The 24,047-nt window shown below is 57.3% G+C and overlaps 2 protein-coding genes and 1 long non-coding RNA gene across 4 annotated transcripts; all 3 read left to right on the top strand.

Moving 5' to 3' along the window:
- On the top strand, window positions 1-7,866 carry ACBD4 (acyl-CoA binding domain containing 4). Of its 2 annotated transcripts, XM_061477557.1 has the most exons (10): window positions 1-109; window positions 216-336; window positions 423-507; window positions 585-705; window positions 3,181-3,273; window positions 4,018-4,124; window positions 4,915-5,065; window positions 6,418-6,587; window positions 6,965-7,009; window positions 7,292-7,866. In XM_061477557.1, exons 1-10 carry the CDS (start codon window positions 40-42, stop codon window positions 7,400-7,402), a joined length of 1,074 nt encoding a protein of 357 aa, XP_061333541.1. In that variant the 5' UTR covers window positions 1-39; the 3' UTR covers window positions 7,403-7,866. The 2 variants fall into 2 exon arrangements, with proteins under 2 accessions (XP_061333541.1, XP_061333542.1); XM_061477558.1 differs by lacking the exon at window positions 3,181-3,273 and having other exon boundaries at window positions 2-109.
- A 1,324-nt stretch (window positions 7,867-9,190) lies between these two features.
- HEXIM1 (HEXIM P-TEFb complex subunit 1) lies at window positions 9,191-10,511 on the top strand. The gene has a single exon (XM_061477454.1). The coding sequence runs from the start codon at window positions 9,418-9,420 to the stop codon at window positions 10,306-10,308; it is 891 nt and encodes a 296-aa protein (XP_061333438.1). The 5' UTR covers window positions 9,191-9,417; the 3' UTR covers window positions 10,309-10,511.
- Window positions 10,512-19,583: 9,072 nt separating this feature from the next.
- Window positions 19,584-20,895, top strand: LOC133281794 (uncharacterized). The gene is made up of 2 exons (XR_009747581.1): window positions 19,584-20,060; window positions 20,513-20,895. It is a non-coding gene; the product is annotated as an uncharacterized LOC133281794 (long non-coding RNA).
- The last annotated feature ends 3,152 nt before the right edge of the window (window positions 20,896-24,047 follow it).

Genomic DNA, 24,047 nt, shown 5'->3' with positions numbered 1-24,047 from the left:
CCAAGGATCGGGGCCTGTACCGCTGCCGGTGCCGGCGCTATGGAGGACGCTGGCTGCCGGGCTCAGTTCCTCGCCGCCGTTCAGGTTATCCAGGGCCTCCCCCGGCGCGGTGAGTAGGGGCCGGTAACGGGCGTGGGACAGGGGAGTCTGCGGCTGCAGCAGCCCCAACCCCTGGAGCCCACTCCCGGCTCTGCTGAGGCCGTGTCTCGTCGCAGGCTCGTACCGACCCTCCTACGAGGAGATGCTGCGTTTCTACAGCTACTACAAGCAGGCGACGGCGGGGCGCTGCGAGGGCCCCAGGCCCGGCTTCTGGGACCCCATCGGCCGGTACAAGTGGTAAGGCCTCCGGCGCTAGGGCTTGTCCCGGTTCGGACCCGGTTCTGCCCGCTCCTCCCAGTCTCACGGCTGCTGTTGCCCCGCAGGGATGCCTGGAACAGCCTGGGGAGGATGTCCAAGGAGGAGGCGATGGAGGCTTACGTGGCTGAGATGAAGAAGGTGGCCCAGAAGGTAACAGGGAGGGGGTATGGTGGCTGGGGTTGGGTGCTCAGGGGTGCCCCTCCCAAGCTGTGTCTGTCTCTCCCCAGGTTATTGATACGGTGCCCATGGATGAGACAACAGAGGAGATGTTCAGGTACTTCGAGCCACTCTATGAGGTGATCCATGACATGCCCCGGCCCCCCGAGGCCTTCTTCAAGAGGAAAGGGGGTGAGTGGGAGCCACTGTGCCCCGCTTGACCCCAGCACATCCCTCACCTCTGTGCCATACTCTTCTCTCGTGGCACATTGCTCCTGCTGTTCACTGCTTCTGCACCGGTATGGCCATCACCTCTGGGCTGTGCTCATCCTGCTCCTTGAGGAGGACACAGGATGGAAGCGCCACGTCCCACTGACTCCCCTGCTGTGGCACAACTATTCCTGAGATGCTTATTTGGTCACCACCAAGCAAGTGGCTTTTCAAGTGACACGGTCTCTTCAGTCTGGGCTTTCTCTCCACAAAACTTTGAGGCGACGACTTAAGATCTGGCTTCCAAATGCCCCTTAGCATTGTACAGTCCCTGTACGCAGCAGTGCAGGGGATCAGCTCCCACGGAGCATTGCAGAAGGGAGGCTGTGCTTTCTCTTGGCACTGGCCCACCTCCAGGCAGGGTGGGCTGTGTACAGAGAGTCTGGTCATCTGATGTAAACACTTAAATAGGCCAGCCGATTTTAGCAGCAGAGGGGATGTGGAGAAACTGGGGTTGAGAAACAGGATTGTTGGGGCTGCCTTGTCCTACAGAAGAGTCCTTCCCAGCTCTTTCCGTGCCTGTGCCTGCTGCCTCATGCTGGGAGGTGTCTGGGGACCTGTCCAGCCCTTGGAGCAGGGCAGTCCTCAGTGTATCTGACTTGTGAGAAGCACCCAAGGGAGCAAAGGGCTGGATGTGGTGGTTCAGAATGGTGTTGGCTACCACGGAGTGAACCTGCTGGTCACATGCCTCGAGGTTTGGCTGTGCCCATCTGCAGTAGATGAGCTTTCAGGGTATATTTGCAGTTGGTGTGTAAACTGTCAGTGCTTTGCTAATGTTGGAAGAGTGCTGACAACTACACTCGCTCCTTGCCTCTCCCCAGGCATCTCTCATGTGTCTCACAGCTACTGCCACCCTCTGCATCGAACAGGGATGCTATAAGGCTTGTCCTCAGTGTAGCTGCTCCTTCCTGTGGTATCCAGGTGCTTTTGTTCTCTGTTTTGATGCTGAATCCTTTTAAAAGCCAAACAGTCTTGTTTTTTTTCTCTGGAATCTAAAACCTGGGTCTGAGCTCCTGGTCATTACCCACTTGGCAGTGTCATCCTCTCCCAGTGTCACTTATAAATAACACTATTGCTTAAACCTAAAGCTGGTAGCGTCTGGAGCCAGTGAGCCGGAGGAGCCTGTAATGGTGGTTTAAACCACTGAACTTCTTAAGCTGTTGAGTGATTGGTGTTAAAGGTTGTCAGACTCACCTTATGACTTTGTACGATTGCAGCTTTTGTTACCTATAATCTGGAGGAGAAAGGGGATTTTAGACGCTGCAGCAGGTGAGAGCAGAGCAGGGGCCCTCAGCAGCTGCAGAACTTTTGAGAGAGGTGCTGTGTGGTGGGAATCTGAGCAGGTTTGGTTTTGTTTAGTTACAAAGTCAACAAGCCATGAAGTGGCACTTGGAAGCCAAATCATGAGTGGTTCAGGGTCCTAATGGCTCTCCAGTCAGTGGAGCGTTCACCAGTGTCTTGTTATACATAGGCCAGGATTCAAGCAGCTGGGAATCAGTGATGAGGCCTATCACACATGGGCCTAGTGCTGTTCTGTCAGCCCTGTGGGCACGGGGCTGGTGCTGGAGCCAGGCTTGTCCTGGCAGTGATGTGTGAGGTGATGGGACCACGCCTGTGGATCCCAATGCATACTAAGGAGGAATTTGGGAACAGTGACAGTTCCTGAGCTGAGCAGCACTGGTGCTAAGTCCTGTGCTGAGTGGGAGCTGCCCATGTTCCCTGAGGGGCTCCTTGACTGGGCTGGGATCTTAGGGGAGTCCCACGGGCACAGGCCTGATGTGATGGGAATGGCAGGTTAAGAATAGTGGAGATGTGCAGGCAGAGCAGCATTACTACATACCTGCCTGGCCCGGAGCAGGGAGCAAAGTCCCGGGTGCTGGAAATGGGGCTGGGCTTAAGGTGGGAAGGGGAGGGCTGGATCCCAGGCAGGGAGCTGCCCTAGGCACAAGCTGGAGTACTGCTGCCTGCTGGAAGCCCTTGATGGTGGCGTGTGCTGCTGGGCAAGGCTCTCCCAGCCAAAGCTTCTTGTGTTAAACTCTTTTACCGTGTGTGTGCTGTGTACCCTGCTAGGAGACAAGGACAGTGGCTGTCACCTACTGGTGTTCACCCAGCTGTTGGTCAGGTCCCTCTGCCTGCTGCTGTGGGGACTCAGGGGACCACAGCGGGGTGAAATGGGGTAGACCTTGCTGACTGTTGGAGCTCACTTTGATTCCTGGGTTGCTGGCAAACAGAGCCAGTCTCTGTCTCTGCCAGCTGCTGCATGTCTCCAGAGGCTCCTGGCCTGGAGGGTGTCCCCACATCCGTGTGTCCTCCAGCCATGCTGGCAGGGTCACAGAGAGCCTGTGCTCAAGGGTCACCCAGAAGGCTTTAACTCCCCTCTGTCCTTCCCCTCTGCAGAGCCCAGCCAGGATGACCCAGCAAGCAGCCTGGCCCCAGAGCACCACAAAGATGCCTTGCCCAGGGAGCAGCAGAATGGGCAGCATGGGCCAGGTTGGTCTCCCTGTGGCAAGCACCCACCAGAGACCCGTGGAGGAATCACTGGCTTCCCCCTGCCCACAGGAGTCTTGGCTTCAGACTCCTCTGGTCCACCCCACCCGTGTTTCAGGCACTGCCCAAGTCACAGCGAGCTGGAGGTGTTCATGGGTTCTGCTCTTGGTGCTGTTCTTGTTGCCGGGGTAACCCTGGGCATGTTGGTTTGACTCTGTATTGCTCTTACCTGTGTAGAGGGACCTGATTCTGCTAAGCTCCAGTGAGAAGGCAAGGGTGTTTCCCCATGGACTGGGAAAATGTTGCCCTGGAAGGTCCAGGTTCCCAGAGGGGATGTGGGAATGGTACCTGCTCCCTGCCAGAGCAGCCAGGGCCCTGGATCCCGCTGGATGGGCTCACCCCTGTGCCAGGGTTTTGGCAGCCCTCTCCCAAGGCAGAGGGAGCCCACCCTAAAGTGACACTGTTGGGATGTGCGTGCCACAAGCAGGGCTCTGTGACGCCGTGGGCAGGAGGAGGGAGAATTGGGTCCTTGGAGTCATGGCCACGATCCGGGTGGTAGTAACAGAGCCAGTTCCTTCCTCCTCTGTGCCCCAGTGTTGTTCTCCTGCCTCACCTTGTGCATGCAGATGCTGCCCTCTTGCCCACTTGTGGACCTATTGCCTTGTGGCTGCACTGAGCTTCAGCTGCCCTTTGGACACAGCTGAACCACCGCTGTGCCCTCAGCTGAGCCATGTGCTTCCCTTCCAGGAGGGGCACTGGCTCCTGCCACCGCAGCACTGGAGGGCACCCAGGTGACCAGTGACTCTGAAGGGGATGTGTACTGTGATACCGTGGAGCAGATGGAGCCTGAGCAGGTAATGGAGAGCTGGGAAGTGCTGGAGTCCAGCACAACCTCTGCTCCCTGCCCTGCCTGTACTCCACAGGCAGATCTCTGTTGTCTGCTCCCCCACCTCTGCCTACTGCCATGGCACTGCCGTGCCGCTGCTTGGCACCTCCATCCTGCAAGCCTTGTGAGACTCCCAAAACCGATGGGGCCACATGACTGCTCCCTCTGTGCTTTGTGTCCCTCTTGAAACCTCATCTCTATCACTGAGGGGAGGTTGAGGAGCTGTCAGTGTGCCCCAGCACCACTCACAGCAACCCCTGTTCCTGCAGTGACGCTCCAGTGAGGCACTGGTGGACTGCTAGCGCTGAGGCCAGTAACCACAAGCGGGGCTGGTGTGGGCACCTTGCACCTTGCTTTCACCCCTGCCGCTTGCTCTCTGCTCCCTGCTACCAGGCAGCTTGGCCAACACCAGCAGCATTCAGCACTCAAGGTGCTGTGAAGAGGCTAAGTGGATTCAGTGGGCAGGAGGGAGGGAGACACACAGATGCCTGGCTTCTCCTTGGGGCGCTTGTGCCACCTCAAGCCCAGGTGCCTCACTTTGCTGCTCTAGAGCTCTCTCACCTCCCAAACCAGGCACTGACTGGTGTTGCCAGTGAGATTTGGCTTCACTCACACCCCACACACACACCCTCCACCACCAGAACTGCTGCTATGGGGCATGGGGGGAGGTACCACCTCTGCCCTGGCATCAGTTTCTGTGCCACGTAGCCCCCAGAGAGGTGAACGGGAGGCTCAGGGCTCTTCTCTCCCCTGTGCAGGCTGGGCAGCCTCTGGTGCTCTGCGGGAACGGTGGCCAGGCCGGGCCTGAGCCCCTGACCCCCTCTGGCGCTGGGCAAGGGGAGCAGGGTGAAGGCAGAAGACTAGAGGGGAACAGCAGCACTGGGCTTGCAGCTCTTGGCTCCAAGAGAGGTGGGTGCAGCCCTTGCCTCCTTCACTGCTCCCTCCCCATCTCCCGGCCAGCAGGGTCAGACTTCAGGAGCTGTTTGGGGTGGAGCAGAGAAATGAGGCCCCAACAGGGCACAGACCTTGGCTCCAGCACCCAGGGGTGGGTTGTTCAGTAGCTGCAAGAAGTCCTGAGCATCCTATCTCTTCATCTATTGGTCTCCAAGCAGTTCATTGTTATCACTGTAGGTCACATCCCCTGTGCTGCTGTTTTGGAGGATGCTCTGCCGGCTCCTCCCCAGCAGCATTCAGGTTGCACAGAGCCCTGCCTGCCTGTGCCCAGCTCCTGCCTGTGGTCCTTGGTGGGCGCCCACCAACTTCTCTGCGATGAGACTGGGTGATGTTGGGCTGTGTGCCTGGAAGCACTGGTCCTGGGGATATCCTGCTCCTTTGGTACCACTCACCAAATGCCACCCGCTGCTGCTGCTTATGTCTGGGGACAACCAGGCCCCACGCTCTTCTGCTGTGGAGAGGGGACAAGGAGCCTTCTGCCAAGCTCTGCAGCTCTCCCCAGACACACCCTGGAGTCTTTCTGCTCCAGGATGTCATTGCCACCCTTACCCAGGGGACAGCAGAGGTGGTGTTGAAACCTCACCTGCGCACAGCCCACCCCTCTCACCATTATCTCGTCCCCATTAATGTTTGTGCAGACCCTCCTGAGCTGCTTGACCATGGGAGTTCACTTGTACCAAGACTGACAGAGCCAGGCTGGGCTGTCCCTGGGGTGATGGTGTTTGTGTGGGGCTGGCACAAGCCCCTGCTGGTTTCCTGCTCATAGCATGGGTTATCGAGTGTTTGCCAGAGTGCAGCCAGGCTGGTTTGGTGGCCTGGCAGGGAGGCAGCAATGCAGAATTTGGCATCCTGCCTTCACTGGGTGAAGTGTGGCCCACATGCACCACTGGGCTGGAGGTCACCTCCTGCCACCACCACCACGCCAAGGGGGACATGATGGCCTGGGGACAGGCCTGGGGCTGACTGGTGGATGGGGATGTGGGCAGCAGGGCTGGGCTGGGAGCTCCCTGCTCTGTCTGCCTGGCAGCGTGCAGGCAGCCTGACATGATCCTGGCAGTGTCCAAGGCCAGGCTGGACAGGGCCTTGGTCAGCATGGTCTAGTGTGAGGTGTCCCTGCCCATGGCAGGGGCTTGGAACTGGATGATCTTAAGGTCCCTTCAACCCGAACCAATCTGTAATTCTATGATCCGTTGCTCATGTTGGGTGATGGCACACAGCATGTGCCGGGGGATCCTAGGGGTGCTCAGCCTGCACACACTGTCCCTGCCCCACCGCTGCTGAGCAGTGCCCATCTCTGTACCCCACAGGTCTCTGGCTGGCCGGGGGGAAGCAGGACACTGAGAGCACCCCTGAGCTCAGCCCGAGGCTGGTGGTGGAGCTGGATGCCTGTGTGGCCAGCACGGTGCAAGCCCTGCAGGATGACATGCGGCAAGTGTTGGAGCGCCTAAGCGAGCTGGAGACACTCACCTCCTCTCAGGTGCGTGCCGTGACATGTGGGGAGATGCTGCACACCAACACTGGGTGGTGGGGCCAGAATGGGTGCCTGTCCCTAAACAGGCAGCCCCAGGTGCCCCAAGAGTGGAGAGGCCTCCGGCTTCAGTGACACAACCTGGTGGGGCAGAGACTGGTGCTGCTCTGATCTGCCCCAAGGTACAGGCAGGGACCACTGCCCCCATCATTTCCATTGCCCTTGGGGTCCCAGCCCGGCTGCACCATCAGGTCCCTTGTAGCAGCCTGGAGTGGGCTGGCTTTGGCCTGTTCCCCCCTCTCATGGGAATGTTGGGGCTGGAAGGGGGTTCCCGTCCTCACCTGCCCCCCCCCCCCCCCCCGCCCAAACCATCACTTGTCTTGCAGGGGGATGCAGCTGGGACAGAGCCCAGCCAGCTGCTTGCTTTGCAGGTGAGTTGGAGGTAGGGCATGCGATGGTGGGGACAGGTCAGGGAAGGGTCCATCAGCTGGGGAGCAGGTGACATCCCAGGGGAGATGTCCCCAGTGCCTGGGCACTGGGGCCAATTGTGTTGGTGCCAGATGTGCACAGGGTAATGGATGTGACAAGGAGGGCCAGGCAGTGCCGGGGGCCTGCTACTACCTGCCTTTTGGCAGAAGGCTGGGGGATATTTGGTGACACCAGTGACACCTTTGCCTCCCTCTCCACCCCGCCTCTCTCTGTCCCCTCACCAGGCACCATCCCCATGGTCCCTGACCGCTTCCCCACACACCCTACTCTTCCTCGTCACCTGGCCCTTCGTCACCCAGTGGCTGCTGTACCGCTGGCAGGGCAGGAAGAGGTGACCATTGTATCCCCACTGCCATCACTGGCCCCGAGTGGGGCGCAGGACAGCCCTGCCGGGGTGCCAGCACCCTCCCTCCTCATCCTGCTTTGCTGAGCCAGGGAGGCACCACGCAATCGATGAGGGCGTCGCCTGGCACAGCCCAGGGTTTCCTGAAGGCCGGGACCCTGGCCCCGAGGGAGAGCAGCCACTGTGCTCCACCAATCGCAACTGTCACGCTCAGGGCCTCACCAGCACCGCTGGCACCGGCATCCACAGGGACTGGAGTGTGGGATCATCACGTGCCTCAGGTGGGATCCCCCAGGATCTCATTGCTGCACACAGACGGTCCAGCTGCCTACCAGACCTTAGCCCCGAGCCTGGGTGGGCATCAGGGGATGGCCCCTTACCCCGTCCCCAGAAACTGGTTCCATGAAGTGCTTGGACATCTGAACCTGCCTCAATTAAAGCTGCTTGTTCAGTCCAGCCCCGGTGCCTGCTGTCCTGCTGCGGGGAGACGTGGCTGCCACCGGGCCCTGGGCAGGGGCACAGAGCAGCTGCCTGGTCCGTCACTGCCTTGCCCCTCACTGCCTGGCAGCCTCTCCTCCAGGACCGACGTCTCCGGTACCGACACCAGCCCCTTTCCTGGACCCTGCATCTCGGGGACTCCCCCTCTCCTGGCCCCGGATGGGCAGACGGCAGCTTCTGCCCGCGGGGTATGGGGGCTGCTGGGGACCTGTGGCACACTCTTCGTGCCGGCAGTGCCACCGGTGGTGCTCGTTCGCTGCTGTCCGCGAGCCTTGTGCCACTGCCGGGGGGTCCCAGCCGATGTGGCGGGACGGACAGAGACCCCCCCTCCTTTTCACTGCCCCCCACTCCTTGGCCACGGACCGCCGTGTACTGCCCACTGCGGCCGCAGGTCCCTATCTCGGGTGACCCTCTTTTACCCCAGTGTCCCCCCAGCCCTAGGTCCCCTTCCCCAGGCACGGATTCCCAGCACCCCACCCTGTCTTGTGGGGCCCCAGGGGCCGTGTTGGGTGCACATCGTCACGGGGGGGGGGGGGTGGGGGGGTGGTGGCAGAACCAGGACCCGACTCCGCTGCCGGCCCCCGCCGCTCCCCCCCCCCGCAGGTCGGTCGCAGATCCGGGAGCGCAGGTCTGCACAACCCCGAAACAAAAAAGGGACGCGGTGCCTTTAAGGAGGGACTTCTTTCCTTGCTATTTGTTTACATCTACCACCGCGCGGAAACGGGATCCCTCCGCTTCCCCCTCCCCACCGCACCCCTGCGACCTCCCCCAGCCGCAGGACCCCCGCCCTACGTCACTGCTGTTATAGCCCGTGGGGGTCGTAGCACAGCCCCGCGCCCCCTCCGCGGAGCGGGGACTCCTTTCGGGCCGCCGCACGGGCTCGCAGCGGGGTAGGGGGGCGGTGCCCTCAGCGAGGTCCTGAAGGTCGCAGGAGCGCCCCTCCGCGCGTGGTACGGGCCGGCCCCGCCCTCCCCCTGTCCGCATTGGCGGAGCCGCGCGCGAGAGACGTCCAGCGAGGCCAATCGCGCCCCCCCTCCTGCAGCTGCCATACGGGTGTGTCCCCGCCGTTGTGCCCGCCCTCCTCCCCCACTGATTGGCTCCTAGTGGCACCGCCCCCGTGGCGGGGACCCTTAGTGGGTGAGGCGGGCTCACGGCGGGGGCAGGGCTCCGGCGTGCGGCGGAGGCGGGACAAGCAATGCGCCTGCGCGGGGCGCGTGCGGCTATTTAAGGCGGGCCGCGGGCGGGGGGCCCAGTCGGGAGCTGGCGGCGGTTGTAGCGGGCGGCAGCGGCGGAGCGGTGTTTGGGGGTTGGGGGGGGTGGCGGTGGCGCGTGCCATGCGCGCGGGAGGGCGGGCCCAGCGGCGTTAACTCCTGAGTGACCGGTGACCGCCTCCGGCGGCGGCGATCCGTGGGGACTCTGCCCCGTACCATGGCCCAGGCGGCCTGAGCCCACGGGGGAGGCAGCCCCATGCGGCTCGAGTAGCGCTCGCCCCCGAGGGAGCGGAGCGCGATGGCTAACACGGTGCCCGCCGAGCCGGTGCCCGCCGAGCGCGAGCCGCAGCCCAGTTCCGAGCCCGAGTTGCGGCCGGAGCCACAACGCGGCGGCGCGGAGGATGGCGAGGCCGAGCGGCTGCCGCCCCCCGGGGCGGAGGAGGCGGCAGCGGGAGGCGCCGAGGGGCAGCCGCCGGCGGCGGGAGGCGCGGGGCGTCCCGGCCTCGGCCCGCGGTACCGGGCGGCGGTGGGCCGAGCTGAGGAGTGGCCGGTGAAGAAGAAACACCGTCGGCGGCCGTCGAAGAAGAAGCGTCGCTGGAAGCCGTACTCGAAGTTGAGCTGGGAGGAGAAGCAGCAGTTCGACGAACGGCAGAGCCTCCGCGCCTCCCGGCTGCGCGCTGAGATGTTCGCCAAGGGGCAGCCGGTGGCTCCCTACAACACGACGCAGTTCCTGATGGAGGACCACGACCAGGAGGAACCCGATCTGAAAACGGGGCTGTACCCGCGGCGTGCGGCCGCCAAGTCGGACGACACGAGCGAGGAGGATTTCCTGGAGGAGGCGGCGGACGAGGACGGGGGAAGCGACGGGATGGGGGGTGACGGCAGCGAGTTTCTGCAGAGGGACTTCTCGGAGACGTACGAGCGGTACCATGTGGAGAGCCTGCAGAACATGAGCAAGCAGGAGCTGGTGAAGGAATACCTGGAGCTGGAGAAATGCCTTTCCCGTATGGAAGAGGAGAACAACCGGCTAAGGATGGAGAGCAAAAAACACGGGGGGGAGGCGGTGGAGGCGGCGCGGGTGCGGCAGCTGGAGCTGGAGGTGGACAGATTGAGAACCGAGAACCTGCGGCTGCAGCGGGAGCGGGACGCGCCCCGCGCTGAGAAGGGCCCCTGCAAGCCGGGGGAGTGACCGGGCCCGGCCCCGAACGCCGGGAGGGGGGAGGGGGTGTTGATGTGTTGGTGGTTTTGGGTTTATGATTATTTTTTGTGTGTGTGTGTGTCTAAACCAAAAAGTGGGGAAGAAGAAAAAAAAAAACTCTCCAGGAAAGCCGTAAATTGGCCCAAACTGACTAAAAATATAGGTCTAATAAATTTAATTACTTGTAACTGTAATGGGTTTGGTGTGATTTCTTGGTAATGTTTGGTGGCATTCTGGTAGGGAATACACTTGGAACCATTTCCATGCTGTTCTGTTGGGTGTTGGGTTAAAGGAAGCTGGAATGGCCTGTTACAGCTCTTTTTGTTGGTCACCCTTTGGTTCTGATCTTGTTTGAGGAGCTGAAGTAAGTAAAAGCACCTGGAGGAGGGAGAACAGCCCCCAACTCATGTGTGCCATGGACCTGTGTCCACCTCTGTGAGCTCAAGTGCATGTTCACCTCAAGGCTTGCTCAAAGTGAACTTCTCTTCCTCTCGGGGTGGTAAAAACTTGGGTCAGTGAGAGCTGGGCAAAAACTGACCCAAAATGTACTTTCAGCTCCAAGTGAAGGGGAAGCTTTGGAGCAGCCCAGGGGAAAGTTTTGGGAGTCAATGTGTGGCCTCTGGAATGGCTGATGAGGAGGGAGTGGGGAAGGCGAACGTGATGCTCAGCCTCCCTTGTGGCTGTGCCTGAGAGGGGCAGGAGAGGAAAAAGATGGAGAAGCTCCAGGCAGTTGCATGGTCTGGAGAGGGTTTTGGGGGATAAAGCAGGTAAATTCAAAGGTAAAGTAATGGCCTGAGCCTGCTCTGCTTTGGGCTGTGGTGTAAACCAAGGCCATTGGGATTGAAATGAGGAGTATGGATTACTGAAACTGGTACCTGGGGAGCAGAGGGGTGCTTTACCCCCCCCTCCCCCCCCCCCCCCCAAGGCTACAGCAGGGGAAAAATGGCCTTTTATACAAAAATGGAGGAGTTAAGATATTGGGAGACTAAGGTGTCACCAGAGCAGGGGGGTTGCAGCACCGCGGGTTAAAGCAGCTGCACCGAAGGACTTTGGTTTTATGGATCAGGCCAGATTTAACAACAGTGTGGCACAGCCCTGTGTGCTCTGGGGCATCCATGGGGAGAAAAACTACTGGAGGGTGACTTGCTCAGGAGCCAGTAGCGCCCATGATGCCTTCCCCTCTGCCATGACATCATCCAGCAGAGACTGGAGCGGCTGTCAGTACTGAGTCCGGCCCAGAGGCAGTTAATGGGGATCTCAGCACCAAGGAAGAGCAGCACCAGACCAGAGTCCTCCTGCTCATCCCAGGTGCTTCTCTCCCGCAATTCCTTCCCCACTAAGGAGTGATTCCCACTGTGGATCTGCTGCCTGTGATTTGTTTCTGGGGCAGCAGAACTGCAGGCGCATGGCAGATGGCACCGGCGGTGGGTGCTATGTGTCACGGCATCAAATGCAGCTCTTGGCACCTGGCTAACTTGAAAAACTTAATGCAAGGAAATATTAGTGAAATCAAGCATGACGGTTGTTACACAGTGAGGCTGGACGAGCCTTGAGCAACCTGGGCGAGTGGAAGGTGTCCCAGCCTGCAGCAGGCGGTTGGAACTGAATGAGCTTTAAGCTCCCTTCTAACCCAAACCAGGCATGATGGTGTTGTCACACTGAGCACAGCCACAGGGTCCACCCTTCATGTAAATGTAACCCCAACCTGGTTACATTTAACTCCTAGGAATAAATCTTTATTGAACACATGGGACATAGAAGCTCTAGAAGTACCACAGTGATCAGCTCTCCCCCTGCTTTGACTCTACCAACTTATCCTGCTTTATTCCGTGCAGTTTAAATGAAACTGAGTCTTCATCCAAAGCAGGTTACCCAGACCCCTACATCCAGAGGTGTTTCAGAACATGTTTCCTTGCAAAGGCACCTTCCAGCTTCTGTGTCCAAACCTCCTGGCAGACACTGATGGCATTCAGGGACCTTTGAAACCTCCGTGTGGATCAGTAATGGCCAAGGAGCTTGTCTGTGCTCCACCTTGCAGGCTGAGGGGTGAGCTCCTGCTCCAGAGCCTGCCCACGGGCCCCGGAGCTGGCTTGAGAGCTATGCTGGAGGATTTGAGCTCCACTGGTTCAGAGAACAAATCAAATCCTGGAGCTTGCCAGAGAGCAGGGTGCTGCTCTGCTGTGATGTGGGAGCATGGGCAGCAATTAGTCCCTCCTGACACGGAGGCAGCACTGCCTTGACTAGTCGAGGGCAAGTACCTCGCTGGAGGGCAAGCAGCTGTGCCTGCCAAGCCTTTGAAGCACATTCCTGCCACCGCTTTGGTCTTTCCTGGCTTGTTTGAGCCAAGTGGCCTTTACTCTGGCTCCTTTGGAGAGCTCAGGAGTGCCGCTGGCATGGCAGCACCCTCCAAACAGGCCCCTGGCAGCAGGAATCTGCCTGCTGGAGCTTGACTTGGGGGCTGAGTGGCAGGAAGAGGCTCACTGCTGAGGCAGCTTTGTGGTAATCAGCCTCAGAAACACGGGGAATGGAGTTACCCTCTTGCCTAAAGGGCTTTCAAAGTTCCTCCCTTCCCAAGGGTTTCCTGGAGGAAAGGATAGCATTTCTGTCCTGGGATTATAGCACAAACTCAAAAGAAAAACCATCCCACCTGTGGTTATGGCCATTCCTCCATGGCCCAGGAGCAAAGTGATGCAAGGACACACCAGTTCATTGAAGATAATGCTTGCTGCAAGGAAATAAAAAAAGGAACCAGTTCAACTTAACAGCTTCATGCCACAATGCTGGTGTGAAGTGAAACCAGAATCCTGCCCCTCAATGCTGCTGTCCCTTCAGGTCTGAAAAGGTTTCAAGGAGCAAGTTACCAGCATGGCAATTAGTCCCCAGGTCCGTTAAACCTGTTTGATGAGCCAGGTTTTATAGAGCAGGAATATGGTGCTGCCAGTAACCCTGCTGTCCTGCCTGAGACTTCACAGGCACTAACTGCACTTCATTCCTTAGCTTTCTGTTCCAAGGATATATTCACATAGCTCTCAGGATGTCCTGGCAAGTCTCTTGTGCCACAAGAGAAGTAGGATTTTGTTAAAAAAGGAGGATCTGCAGCCCTGTATCTGCAGTGGAAGAGGTTTCACAGCACTTGCTGGTGAGGCCAGCATTGAAAACCTAGCGGCTGTCCATCCATCTGAAACACACCAAACCCCAGTGTTAGGATCAGCCCCTCCAGCTCCCATCCTCCAAACCCCCCTCTAACAATGCAGGGCACACAGCCTGAACTGAGTGCAACCCCCATTGGTTTGGCAAAATCAGCTTGAAATTAGATCTTCAGCTGTCGTGAGCCTGCAAAGACACACACCACACTAACCCCCCTGCTTTGGAAACACAGCAGTTCATAGAGAGATGAAGTTTTAGGGTTCAAGACCCCATAAAGCGACGTGGGAGTCAAAAATGATCCAAAGAGTCACAACAAAGCACCATCTTCAAATAAAGCCAACCCACTAACTGCAGAGATGTAAAATCATCTGTTTTTTAACTCGAGTCCCCATTTGACAGCACAATCCACACTTCTGCCAGAAAGCCTCCAACATCTCACTGCTTCGCATCTAAATCACATCCCCTTAATGCCAGGGGATGAGCCGACATCATCTGCTTTTTGCAGAGGGAAGGAGCCATGGCTGAGCCACTCGCTGAAGGAAACTCTCCTGATGCCACAACCACAGACTCAACCTACGCTATCCCCAAGGGAGCTGGGCCTGGAGGGGACGGGCAGCTCACGCACTACTCAGTACTGAGGGGTGGTTGTTTGGTTGGGATTTTGGGGAAGTCTGAAGAAAACAGCCTTTTTGTGACTTTGCACAGGGAAAACCAACCCAGTTGTTTCCACAGGCCCAAGGAGTGGCCTTTATAACCCCGAGCAAAGGTTCACTCCGGTTTATAATCAGCTCGCAAAGTTACCTTTTTGGCCCCGGCAACAGGCAACTGCTTTTGTTTAAATCTTTCCAAGCGCTGCAGCAGGAGCTGCTGCTTCGGTAACAGCAGCAAGGGGAAGCCATGTTAACTTTGATTCACTGGATCCCGACAGGGAGAGCTCCCTCCAGGAATCCCTCTGGGAATCTGGCTGTGCTTTGGCTAAAATGCGTGGCACAAAGGATTAAACTCGAGAGACTATCCCCCCCCCCCCCCCCCCCAATGGCGTATTAGAGCTGTGTTGTGAGGTGGCACGGTGGAACGTGAGGCCTTCCTCCTTCCGGGAATCACAATTCCTAAGCCAAATCCCACTTCCAACATGAAACTGCGCTGTTTGCTCACACCGGGGGTCACTCAGAGCGCAGCCTCGCAAGAAACTCTGGTGCTGCTGTCCAGCAACACTCGGATACCGTTTTAACGACGGTTTTGCTAGAACATCCACGCTCAGAACCCCGCCCCAGCGTTACTGGCGGGACTGGAGCCAAGGCACCGCTGCCGAGCGGCCCCACGACGTGAGAACCGCCGGAGCCCGGTGCACGGAAAGCCTGCCTGGGCCTTCCCCCGCACCACCGCGCACTCAGACTCCGGTCCAAGACCCCTTCCCCAGCTCCAGACGCGGCGTTCCTCGTAGGGGATGGGCTCTCCCCGTCCCCGGAGCCCTGACCAGGGGAGCCTGTGGAGGGCGCGGCGCCACCGTCCACCTCAGGGCCAGCGGGGAGACCCGAGCACCCCTTCCAGTAAAGGGACGCCCGTCCGGGCTGCCCCGCGATCCCGGCTCAGCAGCGAGGAGGAGCCTCCCCCGCCGGTCCCATCCAGCTCCCCTGGCCCACCGCGCCGCGTCACCCACGCCCCGGCGGCGGCAGCAGCAGCAAGGCCCGGAGCCTGCCTCCGCACACACAAAATGGCTGCCGCCGCTTCCCCACCGCCCGCTCGTCCGCCATAGCCTGCACCTCGGCGCTGCAACCAATCAGATGCCGCCGTGACGCAATTTAGCGACTTGGAGGAGCCAATGGAAATGAGCGTTGTAGAGGAAGAGGCGGGGCGCGCCGCCTCCGGCGGGATTATGGACTTTGTAGTCCAGTCCTGTAGAGCGGCGGCGCAGCCTGTGGCGGTGTAGACTCGCTCTCCCACGACAACCGGGACCCCAGACGGGGAGGGACACAGCCGGGCGCGGCGCGTTGCCGTGGCGGTGAGCGGGACCGGGTCGCCCGGTGGCCGCGAGGGGCCGATCCTGGGCCCCGCCCCGCGCTGTCGATCACCCCCGGGCCCAGAGACACGGTACAGGGGCGTCCGCCTCCTGCAGGCCCTTCCCGGGCTCCTCTGAGCCCTCGGTTGGGCGGTGAGGGCTCCCCGGAGCCGGGAGGAGACAGCGAAACGCGGTTCTGGTGCTGCCCGGCCTGCTGGTGGCACAGCGGGGAGAGGCCTGGCTGAGGCAGGAGGAATGGGGAGGTACCAGCAGGGTGCTCGGCTCGAAGCTGGGGGAATCCCAGCTCCAAACGGGGCGTGTCCCGGCTTCAGAGTGGGGGTCCCGGTTTTCAGGGGGGGTGCCCAGCTCTAAACCCGGCCTTGTGCTTCAGCCATCTGGCCCTTAACTCTTTAATGCCTTTCTCCTCCTCCAGAACCGTTCCCGAATGGCAGTTGTCAGGCACGGATCCCCCTAGGGAGTGTGGCCTCTGGCGCGGCCAGAGCTGAGCTATCTCGGGGGTGAGAACTTGGCGAGAAACCCCAGATTGTGTCCCTGCCCATTTCCAGCTCTTCTGCCGCCTCCTTACAGGTTGAGCCTTGGCTCCATCTTGGATCTCCAGGAGAGGAGTGACCCAAGAGTGAAGCTGATTATCTTTTCCGGGTGTTCAACACGGATGTTTCCCAAAGCTTCCGTTCTTCCCTCTGGTGCTGGTAATGCTCCTTGCAGGCAGCCTCAATGGCTGCACCGTGGTGGTGCTCAGGCTGCAAGTACATAAGGGAATAATTTGTATTTGGGGGATCAGGACATGTAAAAGGCAAAAGTAAGCACTAAATTTTGCATAAAGGCTAAAAAAAAATAAAGGCGCTCAGAGACTTTCTATGTGAAGGCAGACGTCTTGGATTTTCCTTTCTTGGAGGGAAGTGTGGGGTAGAAAGGCCCCAAGCCGTGTCCCAGTGTGATTTGGGAAGAACAAGGCAGGGAATCGGACAAAGAGTTTTTTTCCTGGCCTTTAAACCCAAAAATCAAAACTCTTCCATCCCCCCCCCCCCCTTTCCTTTAAGATGTTAATCGATGGGGGTTAATTATGCTGAATGTTTCCTGCTGTAGGGTTGGTTTTGGAAATGGTCTGGCTGATCCTGAATGGAAAAGGAGATGGGGAGATGTTAAATGGTCCAGATCTTGGGATGTGGTTGGGGAGGGAGGGGACAGATCCACATCTTGCCCCCTGCCCATCCCAGCATGACCCTGCTGTAGATACAGGGAACAGTGACAGGCTGATCCCTGAGCTGCTGATGCCAGAGGCTTTTGTAGTTACAGCTCCGGACTGATTCCTTTCCTCATGGATTTGGGTCTTTTCCAGCTGTGTTTTAGCCTCCTCCACACCCTGGGGTGTGCAGCTGAGCACAGCCAGCCAGGTTTAGGCACAGCCATCACCCTGTCTGCCATCCATGGGTCCTCCTGCCCTTCATGCTACCCAAAAACTTGGGTGCTCTGACCCTTTCCACACTTCTCAGAAGTATTTTGTGAGGATGCTGGATATTTGTACAACCCCAATCATGCAAAATTGACCTCTGCAGGACAGCAGACCCAGCTGGCTTTGCCCCAAGCCTTTGGGCAAACTTTGCAGGGGGCTGAATTTAAACCAATGATGAGGGGGCTTTCTCCTTCCAGAGCAGTTCTGGGTCTGGATTTGCAGTGGAATGGAGGTTTATCACACCAACTCCCCTGTTGGGACCAGCCTGAGCTTGAGCAAAGCCTCCAGTAGCTGGAGCACAGGTGGAGCAAGGGGAGCTCAATGCTGTTGACTGAGCTCTGCAGAGAGCCCTCCCCACCCCAGCCCTGCTCCCATCTAGGCCCCTCATGGCACTGGTGCTGCCTGCCCTGCTTAAACACTGTTGTTGGGAGCCCTTGGGTGCCCTCACATCCCTGTGCTGTCCCCAGGGCACCCCAAAGCACAGCTTGGCACCCCTCTGTTGCCCCATGCTGTTTGCTCTCCTCTCTTGAAGCCAAAGCTGATGTGGAACATCCCCCAGCACCAGCTTGGCTTTCCCACTCACTTCCCACAGTCTGACCATTCAATTCCCAGCACCCAACACCCAGATCTCCAGCTCCCAGCACTTAGCACCCCAGCACCCATCAATCACATCATCCAGCTTCCAGCACTCAGCACCTCAGCACCCCACACCATGCTCCCAGCACCCATCCCCTAGGACACCCTCACAGGTGATATGGAATAGGGACTGTGTCCTCTCCCCGGGTGATGGGGAGCAGGGGCTGTGAACCCCCAGGATCATCAACCCATCCCTCAGGCACACTGGGACCACAGACAGATCCCAGACTCAACCAGGTGACCGTGTCCCCACAAGCCACTCTGTCACACAGAGTCAAGGTCCACCAGCTGAACCCTGTGGTGGCACCGTTTATTGTAGGTCCTACAAAAAAGCAAAGATAGCTAAATCTGCCTAGTTCCCTGCACAAAGGGGACCTTGACTCAGCCCAAAGGCTAGGGGGGCTACACAGGTGGCTGGAAGTGTTGGGGGGGGGGGAGGGTCCAAGGGTGCACCCCATGGGGAAAATGAGCAGGTTTGGAATCAGGGGGTCACCTGGAAAACCCATCCCAGCTTTGCCAGGAGCTCCTCTGGGCAGATGGAGAAAACTTGATGACACAAGCCATGGATGCCTGGGTGAGAGTGCTAATGATTAATTAATGAATTTTATGAATTAATTGATTGTATAAAGGCACAAAAAGAGGATGTCCATGGTGAGTGGACATTCTGGAAGAGCCACCTTCTCAAACCATAAAGCAAAGTTGTGAGAAAGGGCCAGGGGTCAGTGGCTGTTAACTGTCAGTAATGAGATTCATTTTGAAGGCTGGAAAATATGGCAGGATGGATGGATGGATCTGCTTATCCATTCCTGGACCAGCCCATTTCTCCTTGCTCCTTAAAATCCTTCGTCTTTTCCCGCTGGTGATGTTAACTCTGGGAAACTGCTCTTTTCCCCTCTCCTGGCCTGTTCCTACTCGTTTTTGCTGCCCATCCCCAGGATGAACATCAGGCCAATACTGACATCAAGTGGCTGCTGGGATCCCTCGCACACCTCGGCCATATCCTGCCTCTCCCTGTGCGGGGGACAACCTAGCGTCACCCGCATGGCCTCATCCTGCCGTGGAGAGGGGTCCGGAGTAGGGTCAGGAGCCGTGGCCAGTTGTACTCGGCCGGGTCTCCATCACCTGTCATCACGCAAGCACGATGCAGGCAGCTGGACTCCATCACCACCCCACTGCTGTCCTCAGCTGGGCCATCACCATGTCCTACTCCTGTCCCCGCAGGCCCGGCCATGCAGTCGATATCCCAGCAGGGTGAAACCAAGAGTGCTGACAGCATCACCAAGCATGGAGCATCCACTGCATCCCTCACCCTTGGTTGCTGGTGGGGACCCCCTGGACATGGCATCCCCATCCTTGCGGGTGGCAAGGTCATGGTGACGGGTGAGCGGTGAGGTCACAGTGGCCCTGCCACCGCTGGGGACACTTGTCCTTGACTCCCTGCAGCAACTGTGGACTTTGTGCCGAGTGGCGGCGGTGCCACGTCTGCCGGGGCTGGCAGAGCCCCAGGTCACCGTGAGATCTGGCTTCAGACAGCAGGTAACACCAGGGCGACATCCCGTCTGCTCAGGGTGATGCTGTGACATGTGGGTCCCCGGGGAGGATGGTGTGTTTGCCCCCCCCCAGTGCTGCTGCCCCATCCACAAACCTAGGGTCAGCTCCAGGAGGAAATCATGGTGTTACTCCCATTTTAAAGCAGGGGAAGTGAGGCATGGTAGTACCAAATGGCTGTGCTGCCCTCCTTCCAGGGAATAAGGGCTGGAAAAAAACATTTTTCCTCCAAACTACTGGGCTCAGAGGCCCAGAAGAGTTTTGCAACACCCCATTCACCTTCATCCCCACACCCGAGCCTGGGGCTGAGCTCAGCCAGGGAAGCTCAAAGCCCAGGATGGGGTTTGGAGAGAAGGATGGCTCTGGTGGGATATTGGCTGCAGGTGGGGCTGGAAATGGGATAGCAGTTGAGGGTGCTCTGCAGGAACCCACCCATGGGTGGGAGAGAAGGTGGAGGTGAGGCTTTTGAGAGGCTGTGAGTCTGGATCCATGGCCTGAGGGCAGCACAGGGCTGAGCTCTCTGCTGTGTAATGAGGTATGTCAGGTCTCTGCAGCTTCCCTTTGGGGTTTCCCTGCCCAAGCCCCCATGCTGCAAACCTGTGACCCTCCATGCTGCCAAATGGGGTGTCAGGGGGTTTGGGACTGTGGTGCTGGGCATGGTTTGCAGGAGGACTCAGTGATACTGATGCTGGTTGTTTATCCCTCAAGTCCAGAAACTCACTGGAAAGGAAAGGGAGGGGAGAGCCGGGGCTGTTCCAGTACTGAAGCAGAACAGATATTCCCGGGTGTACCCAGAGAGAGCCCCAGTGTGTCCCCATATGCATAGGCCCAATGGTCCTTGACCTCCAACTTCACCCCTTCATTCCCCCTCCAGCTCTGTGGTGGCTCAGAAAGATCAGGGACCTGCTGGTGGCTTGGCACAGGACTGGACAGTGACAGGTCAGTGCTATGGGGTTGGGGCTTGGGTGGTGCTACATTGCACCCTTGGGTGTCATCATTCTGTCCTAACCTTAGCATAGACAGAGTGGGGAGGTGACGTGTATAAGGATACAGGTCCTTTGCCCTAGGAATGAGACTTCCTGTGGATTTCCTGGCTGATGCAAGACTAGGCATGCGAAAAACCTTGTCCTTGAGCTAAGGTGCTGCTGCAGAGGTTGTCCCTAAGAAGGGACTTTTCTTTAGCGTGTTTGGCCCCTTGCTGTGTCTCTTTGGGTCCCTCAGGACATCAGCTGTTATGGACGGCTGGGCCCCTGCAGGGCTGGGATCTGTGTGTGATCAGGTCTCTGGAATCCAGAGCTGATCCCCACAGGTGCCACATGTGTTCCTCTAGCAGAGGGTGGAGGCTGAACTCTGCCAACTCCTCACCATTCCCTCTCTCCATCTGCCCGCAGACCTGGGCTGCAGCCCAGAGGAGGACCAAACCTCTGGATCTCAGCTCCAACGAGGTTCCAGCATATCGGAGCTGCTGCCAGACAAAAAGGAAGAGGAAGACGGGAGCACTGCAGCCACAGGGGAGGCAGAGAGCAGTGTCAGTGTGGCCATGCCACCCCAGACCTAGACCACCTAGAGCTGCTGCTGAGAGAAGAGAAGGGACCAATGGGGATGAAACCTTCTCCAGCAGCTCACGGTGACCTGGCCAGCCTGGGGTGGACCTAGAGCCCAGGGTTCCTCTCCCATGGGTGAGGTCTGGAGTCCCATGTTCAGCAAGGAACTCGTGCTCCTGTCTGCATGGCCCCCTGGGCTCGAGCTGTCACAATAAAGCACTGAGAATCTCTGTACTCCCTGTGTGCTCCTTTTTTTTCCCCACCCAATATCACTGGGAAGGGTGGGAAAGAGCTGCCTGAACTGTGCTCACTCTTTGGGAGCTGGCACTGGGTTCCCCCCCTGCTTGGGCCATCACCCTTGTCTTCTCCAGGAGAGATGCTGGCCCTGGGGACAGCTCTAGCAGCAGCCCTTGTCATCCTTTGTTTGTAGAAGTCTTTCCTCATCACAAAGCAGGGCTGGCATCATGTCCCGAGCACACAGGCAGCAGGAACCAGGGTGAGCCCTGGGGCCTCTAGTATCTACATTTCTGGTGCAACTTTGGGACCAGCAGGGCTGGAGGGGGCCCAGACCCTGCTGTGTGACCTCCGACCACCTCCTAAGGAGGCAGCTTGGGCAGCCACTGGTGTTTAGGAGCCCTTTCCTTTTACATGGAGTTCACAGCCCTCATCCTGGGAAGAACCACCCCCGGCACTGCTGCGTGCTGGGAGATACCCAGCTAGAATGGAGCTTGGTCTAGGGGTCCTGGTGAATGCCAGGTTGACTGTGAACCAGCAGCGTCCCCTTGCTGCAGAGCTGGTATATAACGCTGGGCTGCGTTTTGACAACGTGTTGCCAGTAGGTGGAAGGGGATTACTCTTCCATTTACTCAGCGCTGATGAGGCCATGCCTAGAGGACTGTGTCATGTTCTGCGTCCCCAGTAAAAGAGAGACGTGGACACAGTGGAGAGGGTTCATTGGATGGTGGAGGGACTGGAGCACTTCACCTACGAAGAAAGGCTGAGAGAGTTGGTATTGGTCAGCCTGTAGAAGACTCCAGGGAAACCTTATTGTGGCCTTTCATTACTTAAAAGGGGCTTACAAGAAAGATGAGGAGAGACCTTTTTAGCAGGGCCTGTTGTGACAGGACAAGGGGTTATGGTTTGAAACTAAAAGAGGGAGATTCAGGTTGGATTCAGGCGAGGAAGAGATTCTTTACAATAAAGGTGGTAGAACATTGGCACAGGTTGTCCAGAGAGGTGGCAGCTGTCCCATCCCTGGAGCCAGGTTAATGATTGGATTTGATGATGTTAAAGGTCTTTTCCAACCTAAATGGCTCCGTGATTCCTCCAGGGTCCAACCATGGCTCTTCAACAGCTGGGTGAGATGGCTCCAGACAGAGCTCGCCTGCTTCCTGTTCCTCCCGTGTTTTCAGCAGAAGCGGACTCACTGCTCTGAGTTGGAAGACAAACTCCTCAGAAACCAATAAAAAAATTATTTTGTATTCTATCCATGGCTTTTATTTTCCGTTCCCAGAGCAACAGAGAGGCTGAGGAGCCCCTTTCTCCTCCACTGCTCTTCCCTTACTCCTTACATACATCATATCACAATTTTTGCTCATTATCTATTCCATGTTTTCCTCCTTACACAGATTCTGAACTCACACACATCCCATGGGATCCAAGCCAACTGTGTTCAAGCTGCAGCTGATACACAAACACCAAGTTATGTATAATTAATCCTTGGATGAGCTATTTGTGATGTGACACCAAAATATTTCTGGTTGGGAACGATGTTTACCTTCATCTGTTTTTCAAGCTCTTTGCAGCCCTGAACCTCCATGTCCCAGGACTCCAGCCATGTGCTTTACCCCTAAATTCCTCTATTCTAAGCTGTAAAAACCTGCAGAAGAAGCTGATTTACCAATAGAAGTGACACATTTCTTCTCCTTCCACTGCTTCTCATGGCTTAACACATTAAAATGTGCACTTGAGAAGATGATGGGCTAAATGGAGAGTGGAGTTATACCTGGAACTCATTACAGCCACTAAGAAATTCAGCAGCACAGAAAACAGAAATCCAAGCTCAGCACTTCAGAAGTAAAGGAATTAAGATCTTGATACTTCCACCAAGAGAGAACCTTGGGTCAACCTTCACTTCAGCCACACAACTTCAGAGCAAGTCCTCAAACCATTAGAAATCCTCACCAAGGAACAAAGGAAGAGCCATGGCCTCTGGCAACCTTGAACGGTTCCCTCCTTGGTTCAGGTACCTCTAGGTCCAGCTCCTTGGAGGTATGTAAGGTGGGGTCAGCTCTCCAAATACTGTCAAGCTTCTGGAGCTTAATCCTTCAGTGCCAAGTTATCATGCTAAGCTTGGGTTTATTCTGAACTATACAGTGCAGGTCTAGGAATGCTTCTTTGGATGAGCAAATATTGCCTGGATATCTCTAACATCAAGAAAACAGTATAATTTTTTGGAGCTGCAAATCCAGGTGGAAAAAAGGGTCTGATGTCCAGCTTGAGGGTTTCTCAGTGAATTGAACTTAATTAAGAAATAAACCTAAGTCTGAAGTCAACCTTAATGTAAAAAACTAATAAATTAGCCCTGGACACATATTGAAGATGATTATTGGAACGGGGTTTCTAGCATATTTTTAAGGATCATTACAGCAGGAAGCAAGCAGCTCCCATGTCATTGAAGTTGTCAGACAAAGGCCTTCATGTACTGCAAATCAAACACCAGAAAAGTGGTAAAAAGAGAGGACTCTGATGGGCCTTTGAGCAACCTGGTCTAGTGGAAGGTGTCCCTTGGGGTCCTCACAGGCTCCCTGCCCCACAGCAGAGTATGTCCTCAGCGTGGGACCTCTGGGTGAAAACCTTGGTCTTCATACATGGTCCTGGTGACATCTGCCCTCCTGGGACTGTCGGGGTGACCATCCCTGTCCTGTGAAAACCAGGATGAGCATATTAATTGCAAAATATTTAACAAGATGCTGAAATATTTAATGAACAAAGAGATTTTAACTGCAATTTTGAGCTTTGGAAAAGTGGAATAAACCCAAATGTGGTGTGGGTGACCCCAATTTTGGTGCCGCTGAGCTGCCTGCTGCTCCCCTCTGGCCTCCCAGAGCCCCAGAGATGACAGAGAGGATGCAGCATAGTGCCAAAGGGAGCTCAGGAATCCACGGCAGCTCCTGATCAGGTTGTGCATCCCCTGGTTGAGGATTTAGGGTTTGCAGAGGTCGACCAAACAGGTCCCGTACGTTCCTCTGGTCTCTGCAGTGCCAAGCGCCTGTCCCAGCACCTCAGCTGGTGTTGCCAAACAGGAGATGCTACGAGAGCTGGATAGATGCAGCCCCAGGGCTGCGCGAAGGGTTCCAAGATCTATCCTCTACCCATTCCT

The sequence above is a fragment of the Pezoporus flaviventris genome, unplaced genomic scaffold (assembly GCF_033815535.1).
Source record: "Pezoporus flaviventris isolate CSIRO_AGI_PZ_B2104156 unplaced genomic scaffold, CSIRO_AGI_Pfla_v1 ptg000107l, whole genome shotgun sequence".
In the NCBI taxonomy this organism is placed as follows: Eukaryota; Metazoa; Chordata; class Aves; order Psittaciformes; family Psittacidae; genus Pezoporus; species Pezoporus flaviventris.
This window is presented reverse-complemented; position numbering and strand designations above follow the sequence as displayed.

What these genes read in the sequence shown, in the direction of transcription:
- ACBD4 (XM_061477557.1), top strand. Translation starts at nt 40, where the DNA reads ATGGAGGACGCTGGCTGCCGGGCTCAGTTCCTCGCCGCCGTTCAGGTT. An exon ending in CCCATCGGCCGGTACAAGTG is followed by an intron (nt 337 to 422) that starts GTAAGGCCTCCG and finishes GTTGCCCCGCAG; the next exon opens with GGATGCCTGGAACAGCCTGG. An exon ending in TGAAGAAGGTGGCCCAGAAG is followed by an intron (nt 508 to 584) that starts GTAACAGGGAGG and finishes GTCTCTCCCCAG; the next exon opens with GTTATTGATACGGTGCCCAT.
- HEXIM1 (XM_061477454.1), top strand. Translation starts at nt 9,418, where the DNA reads ATGGCTAACACGGTGCCCGCCGAGCCGGTGCCCGCCGAGCGCGAGCCG.